Source organism: Rhinopithecus roxellana, chromosome 11 (assembly GCF_007565055.1).
Source record: "Rhinopithecus roxellana isolate Shanxi Qingling chromosome 11, ASM756505v1, whole genome shotgun sequence".
Lineage (NCBI taxonomy): Eukaryota > Metazoa > Chordata > Mammalia > Primates > Cercopithecidae > Rhinopithecus > Rhinopithecus roxellana.
The window spans coordinates 22,880,530-22,902,543 of record NC_044559.1 but is presented as its reverse complement, the minus strand read 5'-3'; the positions used below and the strand labels follow the sequence as shown (position 1 = coordinate 22,902,543).

Here is a 22,014-nt window from a genome sequence, read left to right as displayed (position 1 = left end):
GGTATTAAATCCAAGGAAAATAGAAAATTATGACAAAAAGGAAAAGTGTATTAATATAATACATGGCTCAGCTGTAAACAGCATTGACATAATTTAAACACTTAATACCAGTCCACACAAACTGACGGTGCAGTTATCCTGGAAAAGTGGGAAGGTGCATGGAAGAGAGCTAAAAGCTCATCTTCCATGGTGGGGAGTCAGTAGGTAAAGCCTGAAAAGGAAATACCAGGCCGGGTGCAGTGACTCATGCCTGTAATCCCAGCACTTTGAGAGGCCGAGGCTTGCAGATCACTTGAGGTCAGGAGTTTGAGACCAGCCTGGCCAACATGGTGAAACCCCGTCTCTACTAAAATACAAAAATTAGCTGGGCACGGTCCTGCGCCTGTAATCCCAGCTACTCAGGAGGCTGAGGCAGGAGAATCGCTTAAACCCAGGAGGTGGAGGTTGCATGAGCCAAGATCTCGCCACTGTACTCCAGCCTGGGCGACAGAGCAAGACTCCGTCTCAAACAAAAAAAAAAGAAAAGAAAGAGAAAAGGAAACACCGGGAATTAAAGTATATTTAAAATATCAAGGATGGGAGGCTGAGGTGGGTGGATCACCTAAGGTCAGGAGTTCAAGACCAGCCTGGCCAACATGGTAAAACCCCATCTCTACAAAAATACAAAAAATTAGCCAGGCATGATGGTGGGTGCCTGTAATCCCAGCTATTTGGGAGGCTGAGGCGGGAGAATCGCTTGAACCCAGGAGGTGGAGGTTGCAGTGAGCCAAGATGGCGCCATTGCACTCCAGCCTGGGCAACAGAGCGAGACTCTGTCTAAAAACAAAAAAATTAAGGAAATACGAAAGAATCATCTACAGAGGTGACAGTTGTCTGAGGAGGGGAGCATAGGAAGACAGTGACTATTGTAACGACCCTCATGAAATCCTTTGACCCTTTAAACGCTAAAAAAGAAAAAAGAGGCCAGGTGCGGTGGCTCAAGCCTCTAATCCCAGCACTTTGGGAGGCCGAGACGGGTAGATCACGAGGTCAGGAGATCAAGACCATCCTGGCTAACACGGTGAAACCCCATCTCTACTAAAAAATACAAAAAACTAGCCCGGCGAGGTGGCGGGCGCCTGTAGTCCCAGCTACTCGGGAGGCTGAGGCAGGAGAATGGCGTGAACCTGGGAGGCGGAGCTTGCAGTGAGCTGAGATCCGGTCATTGTACTCCAGCCTGGGCGATAGAGCGAGACTCCGTCTAAAAAAAAAAAAGAAAAAAGAAAAAGGTATTGTATGAGCTGTTATAGTTTACTCTGCCCTATGAAAAGAAAGGATGATGTATGCCAGGTAAAAAGCACACAGTTAGTGGCAAGGCAAGCCCAGGGGAACTTCAGCTTCCCTAGCCTCAGGCTGAGAGTTGAGGGTGAGCCGTGGAGAATCATCTGACAGCCCCCTGGAAAGCGTCTGTCTCAGGGGCACAGAAGATAATCCGTGGGAACTCGGCTGGGGACCCAATTCTGACCAGCAGGGAGTGTGAGCCCTGTGAGAAAGCAGCTTGGGCAGGCAGAGTTCACGAGGGAAAACCCTGGGCCAGTAGTCCCCAGAGGAGGTCCCCGCAACATTTTAGGGGATTTTCTTGGGTGTTCAGTGAAAAGAGGGTTCTCTGGCTACAGTTGGAAAATGCTGGTTTACACAAAATGAAACCAGTATATTTTCCCTCTATCGTCCTCCTCAGAGTCCAAAATGCCAACATTTTGTAAATCTCTGATCTGAGATGGGGCATATTCCATCTACCCTTTGCCATACCTGTTTTTCTAGAGGCTTCTCTTAATATTCCATCAAATACCCTTTGGGAAGTCCTTCCCTGTCTTCCAGGAAGGCAGTTCTTTTCAGAATTCAAGGAAAAGATAGATGTGTCTTCATAGTCCTGAAACCCTGGAAGAAAAGACCACTCAAAAGAGATGGGAGTTTCTTAAGGAGAAATATTATAATTACTTTTTTGCTGGTATCAAGGAGAACTGGGGTTTTGTCTCAGCTCTTTACTCACTGTTTGATCTTGGGATAGTTATTTAAGTCTCTGAGTTTCAGTGTCTTTATCTGTAAAATGGGGAAAATAATGCCTCTTTATAGAGTTGTGATGGAAATGAAAGGAAGCAAACTATACAAAGGATTTAGCATGGGACCCAGCACCATAGTCTGTGCTCAATAAAAGATGTCTCTTATTATTGTGAATAGTCCCCTGAGAACCAAAAAGAGGTCCAATACCTCCAGGGACCAGCATAGGTCTGTAGAGAATACTTCACACAACTCAATTTGGAAGAATTTGAACAAATGCTGGAAGGAGAGAGATGTTATGTCAGCATAGACTTTAAAGAACAGGGTCAAGAAAAGCTGAAACTCAAGAACTGAGTCTTGCAAAAAAAGTGCAATGAGCAGCAAAAAGGACTTTATTTTTGTACTTCTCTTTGGAGTAAGAAGAAGAAAACCTAGACCTAATTGTTTGGACAGAGTATCGTTTATCAGTGGCAGAGAGAAAGCAAAATTTACTTAAGTTCTGTTATGGTTCCATATTGAAACAAATGGTTATCAGATCAGGAAGGGTCCCACAGGCATTGACAAGAGAGTTGAATCTATTATTTCAGCTCTCCTGGCTCACTTGTATTGTGCCTCCAGAACACCAGGAGAATTGGCAGGCAGGAGTCATGAAGCTGGTGTCAGCAATCTTTGAGGGAATGGGAGAGAGGTGTTGGCAGACTGGAAGTACTCAGAAGTTGCAAGATGCAAAAAGCATCTTGCACTCTCTAGACTAGTGAGCGTGGTGTCACTCTCAGCGAAAATTCTGAACTAGATTATTCAGCAAGTAGGCTGTGAACACTCCAAGGGAAAGAGCGAGTCCTGAGAGTCAGAAAGAGCCAGGCTTGCCAGACCATCCTCATTGGCTTTTTATTTATTTATTTTTAATTTTTTCCGAAGACCCCTAAGTAGACTCAACATTGTCATTGCCTAAAAAGAAATGCTTACCCGGCTGGGTGTATGGTGGCTCACACCTGTAATCCCAGCACTTTGGGAGGCCGAGGCAGGCGGATCACTTGAGGTCAGGAGTTCGAGACCAGCCTGGCCAATATGGTGAAACCCTGTCTCTACTAAAAATACAAAAATTAGCAGGGTGTGGTGGTGGGCGCCTGTAATCCTAGCTGCTTGGGAGGTTGAGGCAGGAGAATTGCTTGAACCTGGGAGGCAGAGGTTGCAGTGAGCCGAGATCGCACCATTGCACTCCAGCCTGGGCGTCACAGCGAGACTCTGTCTCAAAAAAAAAAAAAGAAAGAAAGAAAAAAGAAATGCTTACCTGCCCAAGCAAAGGAAGTGCTGCAGACCATATATAGGTAGGGTTTAGCAAGACGTTTTGAGAACATTCTGACAGCATTATAGGCAAGACAGAAATGTCCGGAGAACATCCAGGAGGGCGAGGACTGTGGTGATGGGAAGGTTGGGTTGATTTATAACTGGTTGGATGGGCATACCCAAAGAGTAATGATGTCAGTCCATCAGCCTGTCTGCCTAGCCCTTTCCTGTTTACTTTTTAATCAAAGCCTGGGATGAGAACATCGATGACAAATTTATCAGTTTTGTCAGTGATCTGAAGTCAGGAAGGAATGCCAATATGAAGAATGCCAGAGTCAGGTTTCAGAAATACCCGAACTGCCAGAACACTAGCCAGATAGTGCAGAGTTCTTCTGCGCCTAGCTCCATGTAATCAGCCGGACATACTAGTTGGGGGACATACTAGACGGGGGACGTACTAGATGGGGGAGAATGGGTCCCAGGGCAGCCCATGGGAGAAAGCCCGAGGAAGATTTCATTGACAGAAGGAATGCAGTGTGAGTTGGTAGTATGGGGAGGTTACAAATAATAGATAATTCAATGACAGTTTCAATAGAAATAAAATGTCCCAAACAAGAGAGATCATAGTCCCTCTGTGATCTGCAGATCTGCACTGGTGAGGTCACATACTATGTTTATTGCCACACATGACACTTCACTTCTGGCTGGGACACTCAAACTTTGACAGGTTAGAATGAGCCCAGGGGAGGTGACTTGAATGGATGGAGAATTTCAGAATCTTATCAAGAATCTAGTTAAAAGTTAGGGCCACAGATAGTAGAAAAAGAAACTTGGTGAGAAGTGAGAGCAGCCTCAGGGGTTGGAAAGGCTGTTACGGGAAGATGGATTCAGCTCGCTTTGGGCAACTTGAAGAACAGTGGTTTGAGAATTGCAGGAAGGCAGTTTGTGCTCTGTAGAAGGAAGAGAGCCCTGGCATCACCTCCCTCAGTAGAGCAAAGGCCTCAGTGGTTTTTCGGACTGTAGTTGGGCCTTTCCAGAGCACCAGTGGTTGACCAAAGCCTGCAGGGTCCACTCAAGGAGTCAGGAGCCCTTTCAAGCCCCATCTCAGAAGTACTCTCTCCCAAGCTCTGGGCAAGAACCTTTGTTTAGCAGGGAACTGGCCTGGCCAGAGGCAGTTGGATTCTGGGCCCAGGATAAAGGCAAACAAGTTTTCGTTAAGCCATTGACATTTTTACAGGAGGAGCAGATAGACTTTTAGAGGCAGCCAGCTAACGTCAACACATTAATACACTTGTCAGATGTATTATGAGCACCTACTACATCCCAGCCACTATTAGATGCTTCATCTGAGTCATCCCATTTATTCATAATGACCTATTGTTATTTATTCTTGTTAAGAGGATACCAAAGCTCAGAGAGAAGTTAAGCCCAATGTGACATAACTGGAACCCAGAACTTAAGCTGTTAGCCACTCTGCCTCCTGGAGCACAGCCTTGGCCCTGTGCCCCTGGCAGTCACCAGCGGGTATGAGCTGTGCCTCCCTGTGAGCCCCTCTCCCTTCCAGCCCCCAAAGCCATGCCTTCCCCTCCACTGGGAACTCAGGGAGAAAACAGCCCAGCTGAAAAACTAGGCCATGCTGCCGAGCACACTACTCATTTTTTTATGACTAAGATGAAGCTGACAACCATGCAAAACATTGCAAACCTGTGTCGGCTGCAGATTTAATACCTAACCCAACCCACACAAATAATTCATGCTTCTGCATCAATGTCCAGAAGAAACAAATCAGCAAAAAGCTGAGTTCTTGTGTGTGTGTGTGTGTGTGTATGTGTGTGCGCGTGTGTGTGTTGCGTTCTTGTGTGTGTGTGTTGTGTGTAGCAGCCGCGTTTCCATCAAAGCAGCATGCCGGAAATACCCAAGCTCCAGGACTGCAGATCTAGCATTTTGCAATTTTTTTTTCTCTTAAAAGATTAAAGTATGGTTTCAAATGATTGAAGGTTGGTGGGAGGTGTAAATGTGGGCACTTGTCACATTAATTCTTCAGATGATTAAGTTCTTTTCCATTTCTTTAAAGCTGTTTGCAGTTGGGTTTGATGTCCTGGTTCTGGGTGAGGGTGTTGTGGCAGTTACCAAGGTGACTTTAGCTGACTTTCAACAATTTATTTTTCCCTCCAGCTTGAGACGTCTGTAGCCCTGTATGCTGTTGATTCTTTTCTGCAAGCCCCCACCCCACCTCCCATTGCTATTCATCAGCATTTTTGCCTGCACCATAGAGGCTGGGATCCTCTAGCAGGCCCCGCCTGGACAAGCTAGGCCTCAGCCCCTTTCAGGAGGACGGTAGTGTGTTTGGAGACAGGAACCGGTGGTAAGAGATGGCACAGGGGAGTGATTGTGAGAGTCACCCCCTGGTTCTTTTGCTTAAACTCACTCTGAGCCCTTCGGCTTGTCACCTCACCTCTGTGAGCCTCAGTTACCTCCACTGTGAAAGAAGGCTTGACAGCGCAGCCTACCTCGTGCTTGCTGGGAGGAATCAGCAAGTGAACCTATGGCCTTAGCTGAGGGTTGGCACAGAGTAAGGGCTCAGGAAACATGGCTCAGGAAACACTGCTTCCTGAGTTCTGCTCTTGTTTGGGCCCTGAGGGCACCCTGTGTCTCCACTGAGTCCTCACCTGTCGCTGCTGCCTCCCTCTGAAGGAAGGGAGGTGCAGTGGCCCTGGTGGAAGGGAAAGAGAGTTGGTCGGAAGTCTGAGGCTTCGATCAGAAGTCTGACGCACGGTGAGCAGGGACGCGTCACCCGCTCTCTTTTGTAAAGGAAAGAGGTAGATTAAACAACCTCAGAGTTTCCTTCCAGTCCTGAATACTGTGACCCTCTTGGCCATAGCATTTTGTCTCCTTCACAGATCTTGTGCAAGGGTGAAGCCAGGGGAAAAGGCAGTTTTAGAGCTGGCTTTAGGAAGGCAGAGGGAGGGACCGCTTTGTGAAGGAACAGTCAGATCCGGGGGTAAGTCCTTACAAAGACAAGGCCAGCAGGCAGGCACGGCCCGTGACCTCAGGGGCATGTCTAACCCACTGCCGCTGCAGGGCCGTCATCTGTCTTTTGCCTGTGGACCCTATACCTTCCCCTGGGGAAGTGCCCCGCCTGTCAGGGTGCCACCCTGGCTGCAGGCCTCAGCACCTAGCCCCGCAGCGTGTAAGGAGGTTGGGCCTGCCTCTCAGTGGCTGTCCAGCTGTCATCCTGGGTGGCTTCTGCCTGCCACTTGAATGATAAATAACTAGAGCTTCTCACCCAGTTTTTGATGGACACTTGGGGAATTGTTCTGAGATTCACAGCCCAAACCAGGATCCGGCCTTTTGAATGGAATCAGTGGGTAACTCTTATTTCTGGCTGAGGCAGATTTGAGAGGTTGTCAGTGGGGGCAGCTGAATTTGAAAGAGCAAATCTTAGAATGCAAAGGGACCCTGTGACCCAGCCGTGGGCCTCACTGTTGGTGGGAAGCAAGCAGGAGGGAGTGTGGGGCAGCAGTGACAGCTCACCATGCCAAGGCCACAGTCAGGAGGAATCTGGTACAGGCTCCTGGGGCCTTAAAGCCCAGCAGGGCGGGAGCCCAGTTCTGCTTTCCAACCAATCCCACTGGTCCGACTCCTAAGAGCCCAGCTTGTACTCAGCAGTACAGATTGTATCACCCTCTGGTTAGATGAAGGGTGTGAATGTCCCTGCAGCTCCTGGCTGTTGGCAGAATGTGCATCCTCAGAGCCTTCAGGGTCAGCTGGACAGAAACTCTTGGAGCTGCGCATCTCATGGTGCTCAGAGTTAGGGCTCGGAGGCTCCAGGGCAGGAGAGGAAGGGCTCCCAGAAGCTCCTGCTGATCACAGGAAAAGACAAGGCACTGTGCCATATACTTTAATACAGAATGTTGGGGCCGGGCACAGTGGCTCACGCCTGTAATCCCAGCACTTTGGGAGGCTGAGGCGGGCGGATCACCTGAGGTCAGGAGTTCGAAACCAGCCTTGCCAGCGTGGTGAAACCCTGTTTCTACTAAAAATACAAAAAAATTAGCCGGACATGATGGCAGGTCCCTGTAATCCCAGCTACTTGGGAAACTGTGGCAGGAGAATAGCTTGAACCTGGGAGGCAGAGGTTACTGTGAGCCAAGATCGTGCCACTGCACTCCAGCCTGGGTGACACAGTGAGACTCCATCTCAAAAAAAAAAAGGCTGGATGCAGTGGCTCACACCTATAATCCCAGCACTTTGGGAGGCCAAGACGGGCGGATCACCTGAGGTCAGGAGTTCGAGACCAGCCTGGCCAACATGGTGAAACCCCATCTCCACTAAAAAAACAAAAATTAGCCGGGCATGGTGGCGGATGCCTATGATCCCAGCTAAGGCAGGGGAATTGCTTGAACCCAGGAGGCGGAGGTTGCAATGAGCCGAGATTGCGCCACTGCGCTCCAGCCTGGATAACAGAGCAAGACACCATCTCAAAAAAAATAGAATGTTGGCCAAAGATGCAGGCTTTATAGAGCCAGACCTACCTGAGACCGGATCTCAACTCTGCCCACTCCCTGGCTGTGCAACCTGTGCAAATTACTTAGCCTCCCTGATCCCCAGTTCCTTCTCTTTAAAAAAAAGAGAGAATGGTGGCAGCCATTTCTTGGGGGCATTGTGAGGAGTAGCCAGTCAGTGAGAAGTGCTTGATGCAGTGGCTGGTGCTCGCCAGGCATATACAGAATGGTGGCTGTCACCATCATTATCATCAGTCACCATTATTGTCTTTATTACTCAGGAGCCCAGCTGGAGACTCCCATCTTGCTCCTCCCTGAGCTTTTCACCTTGGGCTGAACCTTTTCCTGTGCTTGCTTCACAGGAGCCGCAAAGACAGCCTAGAAAGTGACAGCTCCACAGCCATCATTCCCCATGAGCTGATTCGCACGCGGCAGCTCGAGAGCGTACATCTGAAATTCAACCAGGAGTCCGGAGCCCTCATTCCTCTCTGCCTAAGGTGAGTGAAGACAGCCCTACCACACAGTTTATCCCACAGCACCCAGCTCAGCCTCCAGGGGGCACTTCAGAGCCTCCCCAGCCCCCTCCCCCAGCAGGCGTCCTCCAGGGCCTCCAAGGAGCCACCAGGCCTGTCTCCCTGGTGAGGGTGAGGCACCTGTCAGCAGCCTACACACCTAAGCAGGCTGGGGCTCAGGGAGGGAGGAGAGCTACTCCACTTGGGGCCTGTTTAGGAGCCTGGGGACTGTGAACCAACCAGTCGTCCCCACGTCACTGGGCCATGGGGTGTTCTCCTTGCCCAACCCTCTGGCTGGCCTAGGTGGTGAGAAGTCTGCCATCCTTCCTAGAGAAGGGCTCTCTTGTCTGCATCTCGCATCAAGCCCAGAGAGCACAGTCCCCAATGGGCCCAGCATTGTGGCCAGAGAGCCCCATTGGTCTCTGATTGCTTGCTTGACAGACCTTCCTCATTCGCAAGTTCTGGAGTCAGAATCCACAGGGAATAGTTGCTAAAGAACTCTCCTTTATCCAGAGAAGTGTTCCTCAGCCCTGTTCCCCTTAGGAAGACTCTGTGACCCAGGGAGTCTCAGGTGCCCCCAGCCACCCACAAGCCCAAGGCAGGATGGCAGGGTTCCCAGTAGCACTGGTTTGTCAGGGCGGGGTTGGGTGGGTTGGGCTCTATTTTCTCCTGCTTGCTGCTTTTCTCATGCAAAACACTCAGTTCTAAAAACTAGTGGCCAGCCCAGCAAACTCCTTGAGGGACCAGGAAGCCCAGCTGTGTCCCTTCTGCTTCTCTCCACAGTGCCAAAAGCCCAGTCCAATGGCCAGAACTCAGCTCTGTGCTCAGGGCTGCTGCACGGCTGCATCTGCTACAGCTGGCTACCCCACAGCCCTGGGGCTCCACCCACACTTTGAGCAGCAGAGGCACCAAGAGTAACTCTAAACTCACAGAACAGTGACAGGGAGGAAGAAATGGCACAGTTGGGACCCTCCCCACTGTCCCCAGCACCTGGGAGTGAGTTTGAAGGGTAACCGGCCTTGGCCAGCCACCCTGGGCAGCGGACAGACAGCAAGTGGCCAGAATGAACAGGACCTGGCGGGGTCTACCGCCATCCCACCACCACATCCTCCCTAGCCACTTCTCTGGCCAAAGCCCAGGGCCTTTCAACTGGTGAAGGGTTAACTGGAGGCAGCCTGAGAAGGCATGGGGCAGGTTCCACTTCCTTTGCTGATGGGCGGCTCTGCCCATTAGCTGCCCCTGCCTGCCCCTCCCCCAGGTGTATTTCCAGACTAGGGATTAACAGTAACTTTTGTGGCTCCCTGAGTGACCCCACTTGGCTTCAGCTTGCTTGCTTGCTTTTTTTTAAAGATGTGCTGTGGCCTTTGGGCCAGCCACTTAAATGTTATGGGAAAGCCCAGGAGCAGGTGGAAGATTCTGCCCTGGACACTGAAGTGTCCCACTGTGGAGGCACTATCCCATCGTCTCAGGGAAACTTGTCTAGACACTACCTCACCTCCGTCCCCCAAGGAGGGATGTGACCCCCTCTTACCTCTGGGCGTGACCTCAGCAATTGCTACCTTGCCTCTCTGGCCTCAGTTTTCCTAAGGGAGACAAGCTTGAATCTCTGCAGGATCTCTGCAGGGCTTTTGAACTCGGTGTTTTCTGCTAGCTTCGAGCACTTTGGAAGGATAACCTTAGATAATTTGTGAGAGGGGCTTCTCTTTGAAGGTGCTGAAATGAGCGTGTTTAGATACAGTCCCCTGTTGATGGACAGGTAGGGAGCCAGGAGAGCATGTACCTGGCCTGCAGACCATAGTCCCCACTCTCCCAGAGCTTTGGCCAGGCCTGCTGTGCTTGAAACTGTTTCTAGGCCCAGCTCCTCACTGTCTCCATGTTCCCATTCCCAGGGGCAGGCTCCTGCATGGACGGCACTTTACATATAAAAGTATCACAGGTGACATGGCCATCACATTTGTCTCCACGGGAGTGGAAGGCGCCTTTGCCACCGAAGAACATCCTTACGCAGCTCATGGACCCTGGTTACAAGTGAGAAGCCCCTTTTTCTTCTCCCTCCTTCCTTTCGTAGACTCTTCCTTGTCCATCCCTCCTCTTCCCCCTTGGCAGCTCTTGGTGGCACCCCTTCCTGGGAGGCTGGTCAAGAGCGCCTCTTAGATTCAGGGCCTGGGGCCTGTGGGTAGATGTGGAGTGTGGATGCTGCTACCCACTCCAGCAGCTCTAGGAGCACTTCCTGACCTTCTCCCCCGTCACCTGAGACACAAGTGTTAACTTTCCAGGCCCTGGCTCTTGGTAAATCTGTTTCCCATGGAAATCCAGGTTGGAGGGATATAAGACTTTCTGTACCCTGGGTAAACTAAGGTACAAGAACTCGAGGATGAAGCAAGATGGGAGGATGTGTGGAGGCCACTCTCCAATGGCTGCATGGAAATCCCACCACAATTCAGACAGTGGCATGTGTGCCTGGACCAGGGACTAGGCAGGCCTCAGTGGGAAGAGCCTCCCTTTCCCAGCCCACCCCTGATCTGATGGCCCTCCCATTCCTCCTGAGTTTGTGTGACCAGAGATCGGCTGGCTGGTCCAGAGCACTTTGTACTTCCTTTGCTCTTCTGGCTGAAGCGAGCTTCAGAGCTGATGCCAAGCAGGGTACTGGGGCCTCAGAGCCATAGGCCTCCTTCTAGCCCCCACCCTGTCCCGGGTCTCTAATGGGTGCTCAGCCTGCTCCACCACACTCCTGATTATCTTGGAGGAACAGCATCCTTTTTTGGCATTTGTTTGTTTGTTGGGGGTGGAGAGAGGATTGAACACTTTACCTCACCTCACTCATGAGTATCGAGAAAGGGAACCTAACCCTAAACCTAAAGGTGGCCATACCTGGTTTGTGATATATTGGAGAGGCATGTGGCATTACAGTAGAGGAGAAGAGAATGATGCTGGGTTTGTGGGTTTCACCCAGTCTGGGGAGTCTGTAAAGCATATGTACTCAATACAAACACACTTTTTGTCCCTGCATGTCTACAGAATTTCTCCTCCTTCAGGCCAGCCCCCTCTTCTCCCCCCACCACCAAAATACTAACCCTTAATTAAAACAAACAGCAAACAAAGGACACCAACCACACTCCCCAGACTAAGCCGAGATAGAAATGGAAGCTAGTGCTTTAGGGATATTGTGTTCCATAAATTATCTTGCCTTTTTCCACTGTTGTTATTATATCGTTTCATAACAAAATTACTTTGAACCATAAAGTTATAAATACATTTTAAAAGTCCCACTTGGTAACATTAGATTTCTGTCCATGTGGTGTTGGTAGTTACTGTAACAAAAGCTGTGAAGTGTAATATTTGAAATTAGCCCAGCACAAGTGGAAAGGGCCTCCCCTAATTCCCTACCCCCAGCCACGTCCCGGGCTGCTGCCTCTGCCCCTGTGGAGAACAGGGAGGGAGCAGGCCTGTCTCCTGGGCAGAGCTGCTGAGGAGGCTGGAGGTAAGGACAAGCCCCTGAGAGTTCACAGGTCATCATTCCCAAGTGTCCTCAGGTAGTGCGCGCGTGTGTGTGTATGTGTGTGTGTGTGTGTGTGTGTGTGTGTGTGTGTGTGTGTGTAAGGTTCAAGCACGTTTTCCTGGGACAGTTGGGACTGGGGCCTCCCCAAACTGCAGAATACATTCTACCCAGTTATGTTTCACATCCTCAGCTCTGAACCTATCCTCGGAGCTCTGCCCTCCCCTCCTGGAATGTCTTTCTGCCCTCCGATTTTCAGCAGCTCAGGAACCTTGGCCCCAACAGGACTGGGCAGATGTCCCATTGCCCCTCAGTCCTCTGAATGCCCTTTGGACCCAACCCCAATTGCCCAAGCCCCTGACCCCCTAGCTTCTGGGGTTCCCACTCCCAGTGCCACAACCCCCTCACCTCCCTGGCAGCCCCTCAGCGAGCCTGAGGCCCAGCACCCGCTGGCTCCCCAGCACATGGTCCCCTCCCGTGGGCTGTTGCCCAGGGAACCGGGGCGCAGTGGGAACGAGCTGCTGGCCTCGGCATGTTTCAATAAAGTTGCTGTGCTGGGAGCTGCTCAATCAAAGGCCTGTGTTATGGGCTCATTAGTGTGGTCCACCACGGGGCTGGCTCACAGGAGAGCTCCCAGGAAGGCTGGCGGAGGCCCCACACCCCAAGCACCCACCCTTGATCACCGAGGGGTTTCTCAGGCCCTTTCCAAGGAGCCCTGGGAAACCCTCTGACCCTGCCCCCAGCTGGATTCTCAGCGGTGGAGCCAACACCCACACCAGCCCTCCTCCCCCTGCCAGGCAGTCAGCACTTTCTGCCTCTGACTGCCAGCCAGCCGCCCCTGTTAGGGTCTTGCCACTGTGGTCACAGACAGCTCCCTTGCTTGTGGGAACCTGGGCTTGTAATTACTTGTGGGCCTCTAGGTCTCCCTCTGGGGCTGGCTGTCTCCATGGGAGTCTGCAGGACCTCCTAGAGGCCTGGGGTTAGACTTGCAGTCGCCAGTGAGGGCCACTCCCCTCGGCCAAGGAGGGCCATAGGCTCCTCAGGAGGGGACCCCAGCACAGAAAGGCCCACCTTTGCTCCCTGCAAGCATCTCTTGCTCACGTCCCCAGGGTTCCAAGGTGTCTTCTTGGGCCTTGTGTGCCCAGGCCTGTTGGAGGCAGAGGAGTAGGAAGGAGCGAAATCCAATAGACCTAGGACATGAAGAGACCCAGTCTTCTGTTCTTTTAACTGCTGCCGGAACTCTCCCATTGGTCCCAGCTGCAACGGAGGGGCTAGGATGACTTTGTTACAGCAGCCTTGGAAGCCCTCACTCTCAGCCTTGATACCTTGTTCTGGCCACTAGCCCAGGCCTGTTATCTCTTGGGAGAAAGCATGGCAGAGACACCCTGCAGGGGGAAGAGTGACAAAGAGAGGCCGAGAGGAAAAGGTAGAAGGTTTGGGAACCCGAGCCCCTTTCCGGAGCCTGTGGAATGGCCCCAGACAGGCCTCCACACCCACCTGCTCCCTCACTTTCCCCCATCAGTCCAGACCCAGGAAAGTCAGGGCCCCAGCATGTGGCAAAGCAGGGCTGTTTGCAGACCAGGTGGAGCACAGTGGACATTCCCTGCTTTATGGAGGATCTGGGGGTGCAGGAAGCCAGCACCAGTTCCACAGGCTTTCACTTTCCAAGGAACAGCACCTTGACTCCGTCTGCCCTGCCATTTGCTGTTTCTTGCTGAGACTGTAAAGCTTATCAGCCAACTCCAGGGCTGTGTAGGAGGCTTTTCAGACCCTGGGAGGGAGCCTGCCGAAGTCTGCTCCTGCACCTCCTTCCCCCCAGCATTCCTCACCCTGGTGGCTTTAACAAGCCTCTTTCCCTTGAGCCTGTCAACACTGGACTGTTAGTCTTCTGAGCGGGAGCCCGGCCCAGAGCTGAGTCGTTCATCTGTCCCCAGCCAGGGTTGATCTGAAGGGGGATAAGTCTCAGCCCCAGCGGTCACATAGAGGTCACATCACCAAATATGAGAATATTGTTGTAGGCCCCTCAATGCTTTCTCAGCTGTGTGGTATCTGACAGCTCACCCAGGTGGCGCCTCCAGTCCCAGGCATTCTCTGCCAGCCCTGATGGGAAGCCCCAGGCGTGGGAGAAGACGCCCAGCAGCTGTTCCAAGTGGGCTCTGCTGCTCCAGGCCAGGCTTGGGAAGGTGCTGCCGAACTCTCCTCTAGACGAGCCCTGCCTTCTGCCACCCATTTGGATGTTGTGTAGAAGATGACTTGGGAATTCCCAGCCCATGCCCTGGGCACCTCCTCTTTGGTGCCTCTACTGTTCCTCCTTCCATGGGTGAACCCAGCCATACTTATTCTCCCTGGAGACCTTTGCTTGGACTGCCCCAGAGACCTTGTTCAGGGGGACACCCACTAAGATTTAGAGCCCAGCAATCCTCCTGGGGAAGTACCCTTCCTTGTAGGAAAGGACTGTGATGCCCCACTGTGTCCCTGGCATCCCACAGCCAGAGCAGGAGTCTGAGCCTGCTTCTGCCACCAGAGCCAACTTTTCACCGCCCACTAAGAACGGGAAATGAGCAAGACCTGTGCCCGCACTGCAGCCTGCTACCTGCTGCACCACACGCCTCTGCCCCTGACCTGGGAGGAGGGTGTTCTCCAGGCTGTTTTCTGGCTTTTGTCTGACCTGTGGAGTAGCGGTGGGAGGGAAGGGACGCAGACAGGACTGCTTCCCCGTCTCTGCCTCCTCCACTGCCATCGTGGGTGCCAGAGCAGCTCCTTGGCAGGCTCTTCCACTGTAAACAACACATTTCCTTCCCTGAGAGGAGGAAAGGGAGGGAAAAGAAAGCCAAACTTGTTGGGAAGCAAGAACAACGTGTCGACATGAAGAACAAACAAGGCCCTGGACAACGTGTGGATTGTCATACCAAGGGGAAGGAGTGGGCATTGTCAGCCACTCTTTGCAGACTCAGAAATATCATTGACCACAGACATCCGAATCGGCGTCAGATCTGCAGCAGCTGGGCCCCTGCCTGCAGCGCAGCCTGGCTTGCCCAGGGCAGGCACTGACACAAGATCACTTTTCGGGTTCCTTTCTGGAACTTGCTGGGACCTGGGGAACTGGGAGGTTGTTGACAATCCTCCTTCACCATCACCCAGCCAAGCTGGTTAAGGCAGCTGGTGTGAGCCCACTGGAGTAGCTGCTGGCCTAGATTCCAAGCCCCCCTCCCTGGCCAAAGGTGGGAACTGGGGGTAACCGGATCCATTGCTCCCCTCGCAGCTCAACCAGTTTGACGGTGGTGGAGCTATAGCCACCAACTCACCCATATTGGTTAAGCCTGTGCCCAAACCCTCTTTCCCTGTGGGCGTATTTCCCCAGCAGCCCCCCACCATGATCTCCTGGGGCACCACTTAAAAATACAAGTGCCAGTCGGGCACCATGTCTCACACCTGTAATCCCAGTACTTTGGGAGGCCGAGACAGGTGGATCACGAGGTCAGGAGAATGAGACCATCCTGGCTAACACGGTGAAACCCTGTCTCTACTAAAAATACAAAAAAAATTAGCCAAGCGTGGTGGCGGGCGCCTGTAGTCCCAGCTACTCAGGAGGCTGAGGCAGGAGAATGGCGTGAACCCAGAAGGCAGAGCTTGCAGTGAGCCAAGATCACACTACTGCACTCTAGTCTGGGTGACAGAGTGGGACTCCATCTCAAAAAATAAAATAAAATACAAGTGCCCGCCGGGCACGGTGGCTCACGCCTGTAATCCCAACACTTTGGGAGGCCGAGGCAGGCGGATCACGAGGTCAGGAGATCGAGACCATCCTGGCTAACACAAGAAACCCTGTCTCTACTAAAAATGCAAAAAATTAGCTGGGTGTGGTGGCAGGCGCCTGTAGTCCCAGCTTGTTTGTCTGCTGTTAAACAGCAGATAAAACTCCGGTCCCTGGCTGGGCCCAGTGGTTCATGCCTGTAATCCCAACACTTTGGGAGGGTGAGGCAGGAGAATGGCGTGAATCCAGGAGGCGGAGCTTGCAGTGAGCTGAGATCACACTACTGCACTGCAGCCTGGGTGACAGAGCGAGACTCCGTCTCAGAAAAAAAAAAAAAAAAACAAATTTAGCTGGGCATGGTGGCACATGCCTGTAATCCCAGCTACTCGAGAGATTGAGGCAAGAAAATTGCTTGAACCCAGGAGGCAGAGGTTGCGGTGAGCTGAGATCACGCCATTGCACTCCAACCTGGGAAACGAGCAAAACTCCGTCTCAAAAAAAAAAAAAAAAATATGCAAGGGCCTTGACCTTGACCCAGAGTATTCTGATTCAGGAGGTGTGAATGGGGCCTAGCATCCTCTTATTTTCAGAAGCTTCCCAAGGGAGTGTGCTGCTCAGATTGATCGGGGGTCTTCCTCTCTTACTAGAGGGTCTCCTCCCTCTGAAGGCTGTTTGTGTACAAACATAAGTGTTTTCTGCCTGGCTCTTGGTAAGCGCAAATATCAGTGAGTGCTGTTATCAGTATTATTTCTACTGCTACTTTCTGGGCTAGTGAACTGTCAAGATGTATGTATTCACTAGGCTGGCCTGGGAATTTGCCCCACTGCCCCCACTTGGGAACCATCTCTGGGCATGGTTTGCCCTCCTTTTCAGTTGACCAGTCTGATTTTTTAGCAGTGTCTGTGACTCTCATGTTTCCAGCCCTCTTAAGTTGAGCAGGTGGCCAGGAAATGTGTGGCTGGTGGAGGTTGGGACTGCTGATTTTCCAGGTCATTGGTAAAAACCAAAGCTACCTTCATTTCCCTCATCAGAAGACAGAGAAGTCATCCCCATCTATATAGTCTTCTACAGTTGGGGTGTCTTCCCAGACAGGAAAAGAGCATCCTCTACCACCATGAGGTCAGATAGCTATTCCTCTAAAGTCCAGAGCCTTGAGCCAGGTGCGGTGGCTCATGCCTGTAATCCCAGCACTTTGGGAGGCCAAGGTGGATGGATCATTTGTAGTCAGGAGTTCAAGACCGGCCTGGCCAACATGGCGAAACTTCGTCTCTACTGAAAATATAAAAATTAGCCAGACATGGTGATGGTCACCTGTAATCCCAGCTACTCGGGAGGCTGAAGCAGGGGAATAGCTTGAACCCAGGAGGCGGAGGTTGCGGTGAGCCAAGATGGTGCCACTGCCCTCCAGCCTGGGTGACAGAGCAAGAGATTTCATCTAAAAAGTAAAAGTCCAGAGACTTGACTCCTCTGGGTACCTACCCTTGGGCAAAGTGGGGATGATAGTTACCTCCCTAGCAGAACTGCCACAAGGATTCAATGAAATGACACTGATCAAGCTCTTAGCACAGCACCTGGCACCTGGTGGAGGTACTGCTTCTGCTATTGGCCATTTTTACTGTCATTTTTATCATCACCATTCCCATTATTATTTGTGACAGAGCCAAGCAGCTCTGTAGGGACCCAGTGAGCCTCAGGAGTGCCAAGCTCCAGAACTGCACAGGCTTTTCCCACAGTTGCATCACAAGGGCAAGTCTGTTACTCGGGAGAGCTCCCAGGAGCTGCCCCGTCTTAGCTGTCTATCTCCCGTGTCCTGTTGATACGATCTGTTAACATTCTCAGCTCCAGGTCTGAAATATACAAAGAACAGGGCCTGTTTGTTCAATCCAACCTTCTAAGGTTTAACTCCCAAAGGAAATTAAATTAGGTGCCTGGAGCTATGACAGTCTGTCGTGTTTCTTTGCAAAGAATGTCACCCTTAATATCATGCAGATCTCATGTATAATTTTTCCCCTTTAATTATTTTTAAAATAACGTGAAGTTTCCAGCAGGAACCAGCAAATCACCAAAAGCAAAAATGGAGGAGCAACTAGGATTTGTCCTCATTTTTGATCTGGCCATCCCCTCCCTGAACCGAATCCAAAATAAGTCCACACACAGATGGTGCCGCGCATGGGGGTTGCTCTACTAAAAGCCACCATAACTCACCCTCTCCCTAGCACCAGTTCCAGACCTTTGTCAGAGGAACCAGCTTAGAACTGAACTGAATGTTTGTGGCATTATGTTTCCTTGAAGAATAACTCTGGCGTCTCACTGGGTGACCACAGCCCCTGTGAACCATTGCCCCTCTTCCTGTCCTCCCTCCACCCCATCTCACCCCCAGCACTTGTTATAGTTCCATATCTATTTGCTGATCTGACAGAAGGCCCCTCCCTCCAAGTTATTTGTGAGTTAGAAATTAGCCCAGCCCAGACTGGAGCCATTATAATATAATTGGGTTTTAGGTATGCTTGTGTTTGTGCTAGCATTTGCAGAGATGGCAATGAGCCCCGGAAATGCCAAAAATATGAATGTAACTTTTGTACTACTTGAGCAGACTGGTGATAACTGGTGGGGAAACTGAACTTTTTGGGGGGACACCCCTGGGATAAGAGAGTAGGAGGAGCAGGGGCTTAGGCTGTGAGAGAGAGTATGTGTATGACTGGAGTCTGGGCAGAGTCAGCCAGTCCCACTTTGGGGAATTAGGAAGAACTCTAGGGGTGCACCTCCCCGAACTTTGCCAACTTTGCCTCTCCTGCTGTGTCTTGTCTCTGTCCTCGATCGGGGCCCTAGCTCCTAGAACAGAGAGTTTGGTGAGGAGATGTGGACCAGCGGTCAGAGCTATTTTGTTCCTGCTATGGGCGTGGAGCCTGGGAAGGCTGGGTCTTTTGTCTCCCTGCCAACCAAGAGAGAGTGCTTGTCCCCGTGGGAAATGGACTGCCTTCATGCCTGTGTCCCTGGAAGGATGAATAGATGAGTCAGTGTCCTGGGGGTGAGAGTTCAACATTCGGGAGCAGTACTCCAGGCACTAACTTGAGAGTCCAGACATCACCACTATATAGTCTTAACCACTCACAAGCCGTGTGACACTGAGCAAATTACATAACCTGCCTTTGCCTCAGTTTCCTCACTTCCTCAAGAGACAGGGAGTGAGCATGCCCGGTATGATGGTGGCTTTTCTGCTCACTTGGGGGTAGTGTTCTTATTTCTCACTCCCTCCTCCACCCCCATCCACTTCTTGCTTTGGAGACCTCTATCCTGCGAGCTCACCAGCCGTCCTGTGTGCTCGCTTTCCTTGTTATCTCACAGTGTGGAAACTTTTGTTCTTGACAACTGACAATTCCCTGGGGAAACCTGGTGGGTATTTTTTCAAGTTCTCAATTCTCCTCACAGGGAGGGTTTCCCCTCAGAGGAGCCCCTCACCTGGATCTTCACCCCGTTATCTTTCTTCCTTTGTGCCCTGCCTGGGTGCTCAAGGTGTACAGGAGGAGACAGAGTTGTGGCCCGGGGGTACAGAAGGGTCTGCAGTGGAGGGAGGCTGGGAGGCCCTGGGGACAAGGACAGGGAGGGGGAGGGGTGAAGGAAGGGGTCAGAGTTGGAAGAGGAAAGACATCCTCACCCAGGGCGTGGTGGGGTGCAGACCTGGGACCAGCTTGGCCTGGCTCTGCATAGCAGCCTGACTAGAGGGGTGGGTGGGGAAAAATGGCCCAGCAGATTGAGGAAGGCCTGGTTTTAAAGGCCCTGAGAGCCCTTGGATGTTGGTATTGGCTGTGAAAACTTCTTCAGCGATGAAGATGGTGGTTGTGCCAGCCAAATAGTGGGGCCAGACTCAGCATCAAAGTGAGAGGCAATGAGGTGTCAGACTAGAACAGCAACGTGGAACACTGGGAGGTGACCTAGAGAAGAGGAATCTCAAAGAAGTCTGGAGGAACTTAGTGGCTGATCGAGCCCACTTGGGAGCTTCCAGTCTGGGAGGATCTGGCTACTGTGAATGGGAATGGAAGTTGGGAGTCCGTTTGTCATCTGTAAAATGAGAGATGTTGGTCCACAATCTCCAGATTATCCAACTCAGACAATCTTGGATGTACCTTCCAGGGCACTTCCAGATTCCACACAGGGCTTGTATTCCAAATCCAAACAGATTCCTTTTGTCCTGCCATGGTGAGGGGCAGAGAGGGATACGAGAGCCTGACTGGGCAGCAGCTTTAATTTTTTTCCTTTTGATTTTTCTTTTTGTGCCTTTTTTTTTCCCTGAGATTCCTTTTTACCAGCCTCACCAGTCTTCATCTCCCTTCTGGGAGCAGCATTCCCAGCCCTCCCGATGTCCTCCCTCCTCTCCCCATTTTCCCCTGACCCCTTTCCTTCTATGCCCCAGTCTGATATTGCAGGGAGGTGAGGGTGTGGGGGGAAATGACAGTTGGGGACAGGCCTCAAACACTTCCCTCTGTCCCTTGAACAGATCACAGTGAGCTCATTTCTCCTCCATGGTCAGAAGAGAGGTATAAAGCTTGGTGGTTGGCAAAAAGATCATACATTTAAAAAAATAATAATAAAAGCCTGCTTTGTGCCTTCACAGATTCTGTTGACCGAAGAGTTTGTAGAGAAAATGTTGGAGGATTTAGAAGATTTGACTTCTCCAGAGGAAGTAAGCTTGTTTGGCTTTCCTTGACAACGGGTCACGTCTCTGGGACCTTGTGTGTGTGCTTGTGTGTGCGCATCTGTGCATGCTTGTGTGCATGTGTACGTGTGTGCGTGTGTGCTTGCATGTATCTGTGTGGCTACGTCTATGGGCTCCTCCCCAAGGTGCAGGGATAGGCTGGAGAGGAGAATGTAGATTTCTCTTCTGTTTCTATGCACCCTCACCATCCCCTGCCCTACCCCCAGCCCTTGTAAGGACACCCAGCAAATCGTCTGAATTGCCAGCTCCTGAGAGCCTCATTGAAGAGGAAGCCAGGGCCTTCAGGCTAGTACGAGTTCTCCCCAGCCCCTGCTGTTCCCTGGCAGGTTCTGAACAGAACGCCCATGTCTGTTGCCAGAGAACATTCCACTGGGGAGTTCTGGTGGGCAGCAAGGGACTCCTGCCCTCGCCTTGGGCCACCCAGGAGCCACTCTCTCTTCTTCCTTCTCCAGCCATGAGCTGTCCCCTCTTAGTCTCCCTCTTCCAGCCCTGGCACAGAGCCGGAGGAACTGGCAGGCCAGCTGTGGCTATGCCTTCTCTAGCTACTCCTCTGGGGTAGAGGAATGGAGTCCATAATCCCCTTTGTTTTTTCTCCCTTGTTCCTGGCATCCTCATTTGCGGGGACTTACCTCATCCTGGAAAGTCCCTTCCCCTCCCCCTGCTCCTGCCCCCAGCACCCCAGCGGGATGGGAGCCTTCCTGGCCTCAGTGCCCCATGGGTTAGTGAACATTAGCAGGCTGGCCAGGCCTCCGGAGAGCTCTCCTGGGCCCTGCCCTGCCTGTGGCAGAGACAGACCCTTCCCTTGCCCGGTCTGCCGGGAAATGTGCTTGGGGGAGAACTCCTTTGCCTCCTAGGGGCCAGGCTTTCTACCCAGAGGGAGGCCAGGCAGGAGCTACGTTCCAGCCAGGGTTGGAGCTTCCAGATTCCAGGGCTCCCCGGGCTGTACCAGCTAGGACACAGTCCTCTGGTGTTCAGGAAGCTGAGGGGAGTGCACAGGGCAGGACTGTCCAGTCCAGGTCTCCAGGTGGACAGGAACTCCCCAGAGCCAGGGTCACCCCAGTAGAGCAGTGTCTCCTCTGTCCTCTGGAATGCAGCTTTGAGAAATTTGTTCTTTTATATATTCTAAAGCCATCAAGCACCCAGTCCATGCCAGCCAATCAACCCCCACAAGTCTCTGGTCCCTGAGTCCCAGCTCCCCATTCAGTCAGACCAGAGCCAGCTGCCCAGAAGCGCTTCCGGAGAGGCCTTGTCGCACTGGGATGGCACTGTGCCAGGCTGCTGCTTTGAGCTTGGGGGCAGGAGGAGGACAGTCCAGGCAAGAGGGACAGAAGCCAGGGGGAGCAGAGGAAAGTAGGTCACTAAAAATGACTTTCTTCTTTTTTTCCTTTTCGGTCCAGAGGCTGTCCCCACACCCTGCCTCACTTGCCACTTAGGTCCTGGCAGAGACAGTCCCCCAGCAAAGGGAGCGAAGAGGGAGGCAGCCAGGAAGGGTTGGGCTTGTCTGCCTCCAGCCCCAACCCCAGGCAGGCTGAGAACACTGTTCTCTCCTTTCCACCCTGCCCTGACTTCTGGCCTAGCCAAGTTAGAAAAGACAGACCCTGGGCCGGGCGCGGTGCCTCATGTCTGTAATCCCAGCACTTTGGGAGGCCGAGGCAGGTGGATCACCTGAGGTCAGGAGTTGGAGACCAGCCTGACCAACATGGAGAAAC

General features: G+C 51.9%; 1 protein-coding gene across 2 annotated transcripts in view; it reads left to right on the top strand.

Annotated features, from left to right (window-relative positions):
- Positions 1-22,014, top strand: part of SUFU (SUFU negative regulator of hedgehog signaling) — a 133,723-nt gene that overhangs the window by 107,311 nt on the left and 4,398 nt on the right. For both annotated transcript variants that reach the window (XM_010356175.2, XM_010356174.2), the window contains exons 9-11: positions 8,192-8,326; positions 10,231-10,369; positions 20,204-20,272. In XM_010356175.2, coding sequence (XP_010354477.1) covers positions 8,192-8,326; positions 10,231-10,369; positions 20,204-20,272 — 343 coding nt within the window. The remainder of the gene's footprint in view (positions 1-8,191; positions 8,327-10,230; positions 10,370-20,203; positions 20,273-22,014) is intronic.